At 46.6% G+C, this 11790-nt stretch overlaps 2 protein-coding genes across 6 annotated transcripts in view; both read right to left on the bottom strand.

Moving 5' to 3' along the window:
- FAH (fumarylacetoacetate hydrolase (fumarylacetoacetase)) overlaps positions 1-6961 on the bottom strand; it is a 17031-nt gene extending 10070 nt beyond the window's left edge. Inside the window, exons 1-6 of the mRNA XM_009886103.1 lie at positions 6770-6961; positions 4190-4300; positions 3433-3554; positions 2416-2465; positions 846-936; positions 213-310 (exon numbers count right to left, since the gene is read on the bottom strand). Coding sequence (XP_009884405.1) covers positions 213-310; positions 846-936; positions 2416-2465; positions 3433-3554; positions 4190-4300; positions 6770-6850 — 553 coding nt within the window. The 5' untranslated portion in view covers positions 6851-6961. The remainder of the gene's footprint in view (positions 1-212; positions 311-845; positions 937-2415; positions 2466-3432; positions 3555-4189; positions 4301-6769) is intronic.
- A 3543-nt stretch (positions 6962-10504) lies between these two features.
- The window catches only part of ZFAND6 (zinc finger, AN1-type domain 6), a 35437-nt gene continuing 34151 nt past the window's right edge, over positions 10505-11790 (bottom strand). For all 5 annotated transcript variants that reach the window (XM_009886098.1, XM_009886099.1, XM_009886100.1 and 2 more), the window contains one exon: positions 10505-11480. In XM_009886098.1, coding sequence (XP_009884400.1) covers positions 11332-11480 — 149 coding nt within the window. In that variant the 3' untranslated portion in view covers positions 10505-11331. The remainder of the gene's footprint in view (positions 11481-11790) is intronic.

The raw sequence follows: 11790 nt of genomic DNA, 5'->3' as shown, positions 1-11790 counted from the left end.
AAGGCAAGTGGGGAAATAAAATTAACAGCCAGAAGAAACAGAGTGGCTGGTGATGCCTGGCTTGCAAACACAAGATGGACTTAACTCAGGGCTTTCTCTTGCCCTGATCCCAGACTGAGCTTAAGACAAGGCATTCCAGACCCTTCCTCTTGTAGGAAAAATAAAAAATAAAAATAATAAGAAGCTACATTAAAAGCCCACCACGGACTCACCATTATCAGGTCTCATTTGCCCCACAGGTCTCCGGATGGGCGTCCCAGACACCACAACGGACGATGCCCGGCCGTGATAACCAACGGGTAAGTGCAGCCTTGGGAAAGAACATCACAGAGCATGGGTTAGCTGTGGAACCATCACCATCCAGAGCCGCTTTTTGGGGTGAAAGCACCACGGGGGTGCGAGGCACGAGGTGAGAGCTCTGCATAGATGGGCACCGACATTTGCACCTTACTTTGAGATAAAGATGTGAACAAACTATAATCCAAAGCCATGTGGCTGTGTTAATGCACTTCTGTGCCACTGCTCCACTTAATTCCATGGAGCTTAAACCCTGCTTCCTTTTCACTAAGCAAAACACGATTTTTTAGGTAAATCTGTCTTTGAACCAGACGGCTGCATTGCAATTGGTGCGGCTGCTGCAATGAAATGCAGCGCAGACTCTGCTAAGGCTGGGGAAATGTGGGTTTCAGTTCTGTTATCGAACTCTTGATAGCGCAGATTCTCATCCACTATGAACTTAAATCAGTATCTTGCTGAAAGACTACTCAGATCTTTAAAACTTATATACACATAGAGATAAGCATGCAAAATAATGCTGCACCAGAGAAAAAAAATGAGCTACCCACCAGTTAGGCATCAAAGCGTTCTCCTTTCCCCTAAACATGATCCCAACATTTGTGGCATGTTGGCGTGAAGAATAGAAGTCAGTGTAATCTCCTGCATGGAAAGAAGCCCATAAAATAAGGAAAAATGGTAGGAAACTCCCTCATCCTCTTGGGCTAAAGCACATCCTACACGGCTGGCAATGAAAAGAGCAGGAAAGGAGACAGCAAGATCGCCAGGCAGAAGCATGTAGCAACATTTAATATTATTAGCACAGAGATGTATTTAGTAAAAGTGGTGATTAAGAGTTCACCTATAAATTATGCGTACAAAACTGGCCTTTTTTTTTTTTTTTTTTTTTTTTTGAAGCCTCCAGTAAAGAAGAAGGGTGGGAAAGCGCAAGGAGGTGAAGCAGCAGCATCTTTTCAGAGGCGATCCAGGTCCCACCTCTCTCTGTCTCGCCGGTGGTACCCAGGTGGAGGGAATCGGCTCATACTCAGGACATCTGCTGCCCTCTGCTGCCATCCCTGGCAAACAGCTCCCCGCCTCTCCGCTTACTGGGAAATCAGAGGGTTTCGGGGAAAAAAACTCAGCTTGGGAGGGGGCATTTATGTTATGTTAAGTTTTGCAAGCTGGGAAAGTTATCTTGCAGCCCCAGCAGAGGATACAGCCACTGTTTGCTCTCTGGACAAGCATGAATCATGCACAGGACAGAGCTGAACGCAAGTGTAGCAGAAATCTAAATAACTTGTAGCTGAGCTCTCTCACTCACAGCACTCATGAGTGCTAGGAGCCAGCAATGTTTTAACAGGACATATTCACCCTGAAACTATTTGCATGAAGGTATCACATCTATGGGAACTCATCATGGTTCCTCTGAGTCAGGCTAGACTTCGTCCCAAACCAGGGCTCTGCCCCACAGGAGCCAGAAGCCCAGTGGGATCAGGGCTTGGCTGGGAAATGGGCAAGTTCACGTTCCCGCTCCTGTGAAGGTCACATCCCGCAACTGACTTTGATCAAGTTGGTTTGGGTCCAAATAGAAATTTCTGTTAAAACCAGGAGAATGTTTATATATCTACGTGGATACACTAACTCCAAAGCAGTCCATGGCCTCATGGGACTGGAGGTAAGATTTGGAATGCAGAGTAATAGTCGGAGCGGAGACTCATGCGTGTTTATGAGGCTGTACCGGAGCATCTGCCTCGCAAAACTTTGGAAGAGTTGAATTATTTTCTGATAGCAAATGGGGAAAATATTGGAAACTGAACAAGTGTTTCTTCCCTGGTTCTAGTCACAAAGGCCTTTGGTGATGCTAACCTGATGGCAAGAGTTACATGGCACCAGACAACCCCAATTTAGTGAAAAATGCATCCAGGAATTTTCTGGCTGCTATGGAGCTTCCCCAGGCTTTTATTCTTGTGCCACGGACAGCACCTACCTTTCATTATGTACAATAATCTACTTCTGGCTCCTGCAAAACCCATTCCCTGTCACAGCTGTGATCTGTCTGTCTGAGCGAGCTGGAAATAAAGCAGCTTCGGCGGGCGGGAGCGAAGGGCAGTGCTGAGTGGCCCTCAGCCGTGGGAGACTCACCGATGTGGGCCGGCAGGTGCATCGTCGCAGAAGCCTGAGGAACAAACGCTCTGAAATGAAAAACCACAACTTCAGCGCTGGGAAAACTTGCAGCTCTCACCCCTACGTGGTTTATCAGCATGTAAGAGGCTGACTCTCCCTCCTAGCTCCTTCCTTAATTTATTTCGCAAAGCCTTGCAGCAAAAGAAAAAAAAACAAACAAACTGGAAGAAAAACTTAGACGACTGCACAAAGTGCTGTTACTGGGGTGGTTCTGACCAAAAGGAGCCTCCATCAGGGAGGGAGCCGGCTGGTTTCCCAAGGGGCACAGAGAAACACACAGCTGAGCAGGTCACTGCCACCTCTGCGGCACGGAGAAGATGATTTTTAATGGATGCAGCTCTTGGGGTGCCCGGTTTGAGCGGCTGGGGCTGCTCAGGGAAGGTCCCTGTGTCCAGCAGTGGTTCAGCCCCTCTCCTGCACAGGGAATCCCCCGGCAAGACAGCGGGGAATGGCTCCCGCTCGCTGCCGGGGCAGGTGCTGGCAGCATTTAAAGCATCACTCCGGACAAGCAAGAAGGTGTGTGATTAATGGACGCACCGGTTTTCCCGTCAGCGCAGCACGGGCGGGGCTGAGCCCTCCCCTCTCCTCCCACTCCCACAGGGGCGCGCTGCCCCCACATTGGAAGCCGATTCGCAACAAGGGGTCCGGTTTTAACCAAAGCAGGGGGTTTCTGAGGAGCGATTGGAGGGGTCTCCCCGCGCAGAAGAGGCTCCAGGCGGGACAGGCCGGGCCGTGCTGGGGGAGGTGGGAGAGATGGAGCGGAGACCCGTGCAGCCACCTCTCCATGGAAGGCGGCGGCAGAGGGGATGTAATTAAGAGAGGGAAGCCCTCAGTAGGCTCCAACGCCATGGAGGTGGCAGGTGGCCACCTTCAGACCTTCGGTTTTGGTGCCCGGGATGAGCGGGCGCTGTGGGAGGTACCACACACGGCTGAAAGGCCCCCGCACCCCACCACGACTCCCCGCTCCCGCCTCACCTCCTCCGCAGCTCCCTGTTGTCCCTCAGGGCCGGCTCGCTGGCTGACAGCAGCTTCTGGAGAAAAGCCCTCGCCTCCGTCCACGCCGCCCGGCCCAGCCCCATGAAGTCGTTCAGGGTAGGCTGACAGGCCACACGGAGAGGTGGGGTGGCAGATAAAACACCACATTTTGCTTAACCTTCGCATGCATGGAAGATGTCCTGCGCTTCCACCCCGGGGCTGAATGCTGGCGGGCCAGGGCTACGGGGCAGTGGTTGCCCAGGTTGCCCATCCTCCCTGTCCATACCTGTCTGCGCCCCCGTCCTCCCACCACAAGTCCTCTGAAGCAGGACCTGCTGCGTGTTTGCATCATGCCCATCCTAACACGATACTTCAGAACTGAGCAGCTTTGACATCTCAACCAGACACCATTTATGTTTACCCGTACCCTTAACACAACCTCCTTAGCATTAAAATCCCACCCAATTCCTTGCCATGAAGTGCTGAAAGCAAAGCAGGACTGAAGTTATGTTTAGACTTTGTGTCAGACCCTTGCATTGCCAAAGTCTGACGAAACTTTCAGTGAAATTGTCCTTTGAACCCCAATGGCTCTGCTGTCCTTGCTGTTGCAGGTGTGATGAGTTTTCCCTGCACGCAGAGCCCACCTGACCACACATTTCCAGTTCATGTTTGTTATCTCACCACAAATTGCTAAAATCCCTTATGGAATATTTCTAAAATGCACATGGAAATTAGAACAACAGCCTCTGATAAATACCTGGTCGAAGACATGCTGATGTTTGGCAAGAGCTGGTCCATTGAACAGATGTTTAATGACACTGAGATCCAGAATCTGGTCCCCAATTGCAACCCCGAGCCTGTGCCTGGGCTGCAAAGCAGCGAGAGGAGGGGGGGAAGAGAAGAAGAGGTTATGTGTGTACCCACAAATCCTCCAAAGAGGGCATGGGGGAAGACAGTGACCGCAGAGAGTTTAATCCATCAGGGACAAGGGTCTGATATCACAGCAATTGACCATTAAAAGCCACTCGATGAGACTGGCCACTGAAAAATGTTAAGAGCTAGAGGCAGAGCATCATTGCAGACTCCCTGTAGACCTTGAGGGGCGGGAGAGAGCCTTCTCCTCATCCCCATCTTTTGGGGGAAAGATAGGACAACAAGCAGAGGTTCCTTTCCTTCTTCCCTTTGCCCCTGAAGTATTTGCCCACCCCTCATTGATGACAAGCATTGCAGAATTAGTCCTGAATAACCTGAAACATGCTGTGAATGCTATTCCTCTTTCTATAGGTGGGGAAGTGAAGCATAGACACGCTATGGGCTGGACTGATCTCATCCCTATAACAACGTAATCTGCGAAACAGGCATTTCTGCACCACGGTTCCTCCCCAGAAGTTGAAGGGTGCTCTGGACTCCGCTGAGGGTATCGGGAACGCAGCACATCTTGCTCTGCCGCGTTATTTCTGTACCACATCGAATGAGGCTGCCCTACGCAGCCCATCCTCACGCCACGCAAAGCGCCCACGCCACGCGCGCAAACCCCGGTCTAGATCCTCGCTATGGGGACAGCTTCCTGCACGGAAGGGAGATGGTGGCTGCATTCGCTGGACAGATGCAACCGAGGACACAAAGGCCCTGTTCATCCACCGCAGCTCTCGCAGGGCCGGCGCCAAGCGCGTGCGGAGCCGGCGGCGACGGCGGGGGAGCAGCACGGACGATCCCACTGCAGCTCTGCCGCAGCTGTACGGGGGGTTATAAAAATGCTGCAGCGCTCAAAGATAAATTTAAATTATTCCTGTCTTTCGGCAAATAGAGACAAAGTAGATACAGTCGTTATGAAAACGAGCTTACTAAAAGGGAATGACCGTCTATGAAAATCCGTGCTATTAAACCTATTTTTTAACCTTTAATTTCTAAACAAGATTCCAAATGTGATAATAAGTATTTATTCAGCAAACATTCCTGAAGAAAAAAAACTAAAGGTCACGTCAGGTTAATTTGTAACTGGGATAGTCAGGAATGACATCAACTGCTTTAGCTTAAAATCATTACAACATTGGGCTACTTTTAGAACATTATTTTCCTAAATAATTTCCATAAGACCTTGTCTGTCTTTTCACAGGGTTTCGGTGAAGATGTTTTCTTCAGAGAATGGTTACTGGAGAAGGCAGAAAAATAATCCAAACTTGCTAGATAACAACGGACACATCTAGGAAGAGATTAAACGAACCATCTTGGTTTTATCTTTGGAAAACACCACATCAGAAAGCACAATCTTCTGGTTTAAATTCTGCTTTTTTAAGCCTGCATGGATAAGCCAAGATAGCAGAAACCAGGAGATAATCATGAAGGTTCCTTGAGCAATGATAAAGAAATCCTTCACTTCTTTCTGAGATGCAGCTCTTGGCTTGTTTCCCTTTCTCCAGGAGGACATATCTCCAGGGCTCTGTCCCGGCAGGCACTTGGAGGTGTGAGGTTCAGCCCAGGTGGGCTCCGTTCTCATGAAAATGGGAACTGGGAGCTGCCTCCTTGGTAGACAGGCTGAACCGTGTTTTCTTACGCGATCATAAAATATAATGCCCAAAGCTGGCTCAGCGTGCGGCCTTTGGGCACAGCTTTAAACGTTAACACACTGCTACACGTTTAATGCATCACTGCATAAATGTACGCCTGCAAAGACGGGTCCGCTGCAAAGACAGAAACGAAACACACATTTTGTGTCCCGGTTTAATGCTTTCGCAGCCACCAAAAACACTGACCACGAGCAGGCTCTTAACACACCAGAAGACAACACTGATTGCAAATATGGTGTTTTCAGTTCAGACTTCATTTTTCCCTTATGTTAGTTCATGTTATGCAAAAAGGACTGGGCGCTACTGAATTAACAGCGGATTAAAACAAATATTTAATGTGGCTTCTTAAGGGGTGTGATTACACTCAGTCACAAAGAAAATGAGGGATTGAATTAAAAAAAAAACAAAACAAAAGAAGTCAGTGCAAACTGTGCCGTGCTTCTACTTAGAAAGGATCAAACACAGATTTAATGATTTCACAAAAACAGTTGAAAGCACACAAACCCCACTCTCTGTATTAGCCAAAGTACTTCTCATAAGCGTTAACACTTCTCATTTCTTTTGTGCAATTTTGAATAAGCTTTCATCAAATTAACCACATTAAGAAAAAAGACAGTGCAGCAGTTCGGGCTCTGCTGTGGGGTCAGGAGCCGGTGCAATGCCTCAGGCTGGGAAATTTTCCTTTATCCCAGGTTGCCGGGAATATCTCCTCTTATTCACAGCCTCGGGACAGTTACAACACCCCAAGGACAAAGGTTGCTGTTACTCACCTCCTCCTTAGTGGAGAAAACCCCATAGGGAAGATTTTGGAGAGGAAAATCTGAGTCCTTGTCTACCTGGATGAAAGACATGCTGACACCACCGAGCAGTCCTTGCTAATGGACGAGAGCCCCCACCTCCCGGGCTGCCGCACGTCTTCCTAGGAGGAAGATCCTCTCCAGATGTTATAACGCAGAGCACAGAAGCACCAAATCCCACCCTGTCCTCAGCCCCAAACCAATCACAGACCCGGCTCCATCCCACCCCTCTGCAACGGTTAATTAGTGCCAGAGGTTTGCATGAGTCAGCAGCTGTTCCCATTGAGGTAGGGACCGGTGGAGAAACAGGCTCTTCCTGCTGGATAAAGCCTCACATGGAACTGGGACCTCCTTTGAACAGGTACATGGCTGCGGGTGGGGGATCTCAGCAGACAGCTCCAAGACCAGAGGTAACTCCACTCATTCACCTTCTGAGGGGTTGCTTACGTGCCAGGGTGATGGTGAAATGACGGTGCCCACACTGAGCAGTTCTTCCACCAGGAGCTCAGCAGCCCTTGGGTAGTTGCACAACTCACACCCAGAACTGCCACTTTATGTGCTTTTCAGTTTTGCCATGCTGCACCTGAGCGAGTCCTTCCATTTTTTTCCAAATAGTTTCAGCAGCTTAAAAACAGATATATAGACTCATAAACTCATTTTGGTTGGAAAAGACCTTCAAGATAAAGTCCAACCGTTAACCTAGCACTGCCAAGTCCACCACTAAACCATGTCCCTCAGTACCACATCTCCCCGTCTTTTAAATACCTCCAGGGATGGTGACCCCACCACTTCCCTGGGCAGCCTGTTCCAATGCCTGACAACCCTTTCGGTGAAGAAAATTTTCCTAATATCCAATCTAAACCTCCCCTGGTGCAACTTGAGACCGTTTCCTCTTGTCATATCGCTTGTTACTTGGGAGAAGAGACCAACCCCACCTCTCCACAACCTCCCTTCATGTTGCTGTAGGGTGATATATATATATATATATATATATATATATGTATATGCGCACAACCAGCCCTGAAGAGCAGGGCGGGGGGGGGGCAGCTTTCTCCCACCTGCAGGAGAAAATCCACCCATGTTCAGGAAAAGTAGAAACCAGTGAGGGAATAGCCTTAAAATTAGAACTAAATAGCAAAGCCCACCCCTTCGCAATAAAAATGGTTAGATGCTTGTGACTGCCAAGCCAAAGAACTGGTTTGCTGCTCAGCACTTTTTTTTTTTTCTTTTGGCAGAGAAGACTCATTAGAAGAAAGGCAGCAAGCTGGAGAGCCAGATATTCAGTGTAAGCTGACACACCACCATTGATGACAGCCCATCTGTGACAGCCCTTCACTAGCGGAGACGCGAGCTCACATGGTGCTGTTTGAGAGGGGGTCTTATTGAAATATTACAATGCCTAGCACAAACTTCTGTAAAATTTCCTGTAAAATTTCTGGACTCAAAGTACAACTCCATTCCACTGACCGTTGGAGATGTTTTTAAGACAGCGAAGATATTTTATGCCAAGGTTATAGGACTTGGGTAGAACCTGTTTATTCAAAAAAAAGAAACAAAACCATCTTGAAAGCATGTTTCAACTACACACTGTGCATCTTGAGAAGACAGATTTACTCAAGTGCTGTGCAGTGCTGCAAATGTGCTGGTATTAATTAAAATGTTCATCTGCTAACCTCAAGCTGATGACACAAAATACAAAGCTTCGCTAGTTACCCAGGCTGAGAAGCAGATCAACCACCACAATAACGCAGAACCGCTGCCAAAGCAAACAAAGATGACGCACGATTCTCAAGTATCAGGGAAAGGTGGATTTCTCCTCTAAACGCAGGTTTTATGTATCAGGAGTCAAAATTTCAATATTCTTAACACTGAGAGCTCTGTGCAAGGTGGGCCAGAGGAGGTTTATTAGATTGCTTTGAGAAGGATGGGTGTGGAAGAAGTGCCCAGTGCTAATCTGCCTCACCGCGGGCACTGCCAGGCAGGTTTCCTCTCAGGGCGGTCACAGTTCCTACTGTGTCATCGAGGGCCAGAAGAGTTGTTGCTTCAGAAGGGGCAGGAGTAAAGGCAGTATGTGCATTCCAAAGGCAGTCACTTTGCTTGTACCTTTTCTTTCAGTCTCTCAGATACCAGAACACACGAACAGGATTGGTTTCCCCCCACCCCGTACCGTGAAATCTGGAGTCTCCTCTCTGCTTGGCCCAGAAGCAGGAGGGGCAGAGGAAAGGCAAACTGGAGGGAAGGGTGCGTAGGGGAGTGAAAAGGACACTTTTAGGAAAAGGAAGAGAGAGACCAGAAATAGGGAAAAGGGAGGAGTCAAACTGAGAAGGGACGGATTAGAGAATAGGGAAGTAGCAAAGAGGAAAGCAAACTGAGAAACACCCACTGAAGAGAAGACGCTGCTGCTCTTCCCGTGCTCTGTGCTGTGTAAGAGGAAGTTTAACAAATGCTCTGAGGAAATACAGATCTCTGACCCATAAAAAGGCAGACCATTACAGAAACTTGCCGGAAAGGGTTATTTATTCCCTCTTTTACTATAAAACCCATGTGCTTCATAGATTGTGGTTAAGCCATTTCTGCGAGCACAAGATACTTCATTTATTATTGGGTCTTGCAGATTACTTTCTATAGCTATCTGACAGAGAAAGCTCCTTCTGCTGCATAGTGTTTATATGCTAAATGTAGTGCTTCATCTACTAATTGCCAGTCATAGCTTTTAAAGAGCATTCAGAATTTTAAAGGATGTAGCCAGCTTTGATTAAAAACTTAATGTTTTAAATGAAGCCATGCAATCTCATTTATTTCACAAATGCTTGAAAGCAGCAGCAAGTCACCAAGTGAAATTTCAACTGCAGATCTGTACCATCTGGAGAGGAATTAGTTCTGCTTTAGTGTACTGTTAAGTTTGGTGATAAGCAGCACTAGCTGAAGTTACCACGGTACTACCCAAGACACTCAACCTTTAAGTTACATGGATTACCAGGGTGGTTGAATAGTTGAAGCACAGATTCTGATCTGATTTGAGGCCAGGTTTGAGGCCTAAACCACGACATCTGACAAGACAGGCAGTCTTAATTTAAAAAAAAAAAAAAAAAAAAAGAGTTACTGAGCACCTTCACAAAATAAAAGAACAATTCCTCCTACCCCTAAATGGGGATCACTTACAAGCCTGCAGATCCACTAAGGAGCACGTGGCGGGGGGGGCGTTGTGGCAGCATTCAACATTGACATCTATGGATTTCAAACCTCAGAGTAAGGACATCTCACTGGAGAAACTGTCTCCAGAACCATTCTTTCACCTAACTTCAAGGAAGTCTCTGCAGTGCTGTCTGGCAGACACTGGATGACAAACCCCACAGCTGTATTTCCTAGAACCAGAACCACACACATGGATCCACAGCCTGGTCACTGGCCACGTCCGTTTTACCTGTAGGTCTGCCCCCAACTTAAGTACATTGTCACAAATGTCACAACTCCTGCCCATGAGCGACATGCTGCGCTGGAAGCACGGAGAACTCCCTGGGCAGAACATACCGATGAACAAGGTAGGAAGCTCCTGGAAATCATAGTTATAAGTGAAAAGGTGAAAATAAAAAAAATCAGAACTTAGCTGGCACTGGGATATGAATGGTCTCATATGGATCGATACACTGTGAGTAAAGGAACCACCAATGGAAGGTCCCCATGAAAACAAAGCAAGAGAAATCCAAATTACAGATGCCAGTGACAGCCACAGGGGCTCCGATTTTTTAAATTTTATTTAATCAAAGTTAAGACGTGGATAAACATAAATACAGCACAGATACTTCAGATCATTCTTCATATTTGTGTACAGACAGACTGATGGATGTAATCCCAATGAAACCTGCAGTCAATGAAGTGCATACAGCCTTCCCCGCACACACACAAAAACAAAAACCAATTTAAAAAAAAAAACCACACGCAGACAATCTCAGCACACACTCTCATTACAAATGATTCATACATAAATAGGTAGAGGGTGCAAACAAGCTAATATGCGAACATGTATAACCTCTCGTTAATGGGAAAAAAAAAACAGAAGCAGCCATAATGATTAAAATACATTCAGTTACTGATAACTAGTTGTGCCATACAAGGCATTATCAAAAAAAGGAAATTGTGCTGCAGAGAAAAGCTATATACAACAAGAAAATAAACTGCAAAGTTAACGCATGCATGTTTTATCCTGGAAAAGCACAGCCCTCCAATATTTTCTCCACATTTGTTATAAAAGCCCTCTGCACTCAACTAAAATTAGAATGATCTTAAAGGATAATACTTGTAAAGTTTACTTAAGTCTTCAGCCACAGAAAACTGCAATTAAAATAAATGTTCAGAGTCATTTTCAAAACAAAAAAAAAAACAAAAACAAAAAATCTATTCATCTGATGACATGCATGATTAAAAGGTCTAGGCAAGATACACTGCTCTACATTCCTGATGACTAAGGAAAAAAGCTCAAGTCAATTTAATCTGCAGATGGTCAGAGGATTTTGTATTCCAGCAGAAGCAGCAGTTCAGATCTTCTGGATCTTTTCCCCAACAACTACAGGATTCTCTTTTCTGATTTTCTCAGCAGCATCAGCTTTGTAATTGTAAGAGCAACTGTGTACATCTGAATAACGGTGCATACCACAGTAGACGTTTCCACACCGACACTCAAACCCTGTGAACAGAAATACTAGCTTAGACATTTCAACATTCTTAATTACACTGGTTTGGTTTAAATCCTGAAGGTGTTCACTCACTAGCAATAAATCTCAGTCACCAGTGTCAATCAGCCAAAGAGCCTCTGCTGCAGAAAGCATAAGAATCACAAATAATATATTTTTAAGCAATTACAGTAAGATTTGAGTTGACCATTCCTTCCTTCTACATGCTACACTAGCGCAAAACACATTCCTAGGGACCTCCTGCTCTTTTTCTGTGTTTATGAACATTTACCCCACAGAACTTAGGCCCTTTCACTGAACCGC

The sequence above is a fragment of the Charadrius vociferus genome, unplaced genomic scaffold, assembly GCF_000708025.1.
Source record: "Charadrius vociferus isolate BGI_N301 unplaced genomic scaffold, ASM70802v2 scaffold365, whole genome shotgun sequence".
Lineage (NCBI taxonomy): Eukaryota > Metazoa > Chordata > Aves > Charadriiformes > Charadriidae > Charadrius > Charadrius vociferus.
The sequence above is the reverse complement of the archived record's forward strand: the minus strand, read 5'-3'. Positions and strand labels throughout refer to the sequence as shown.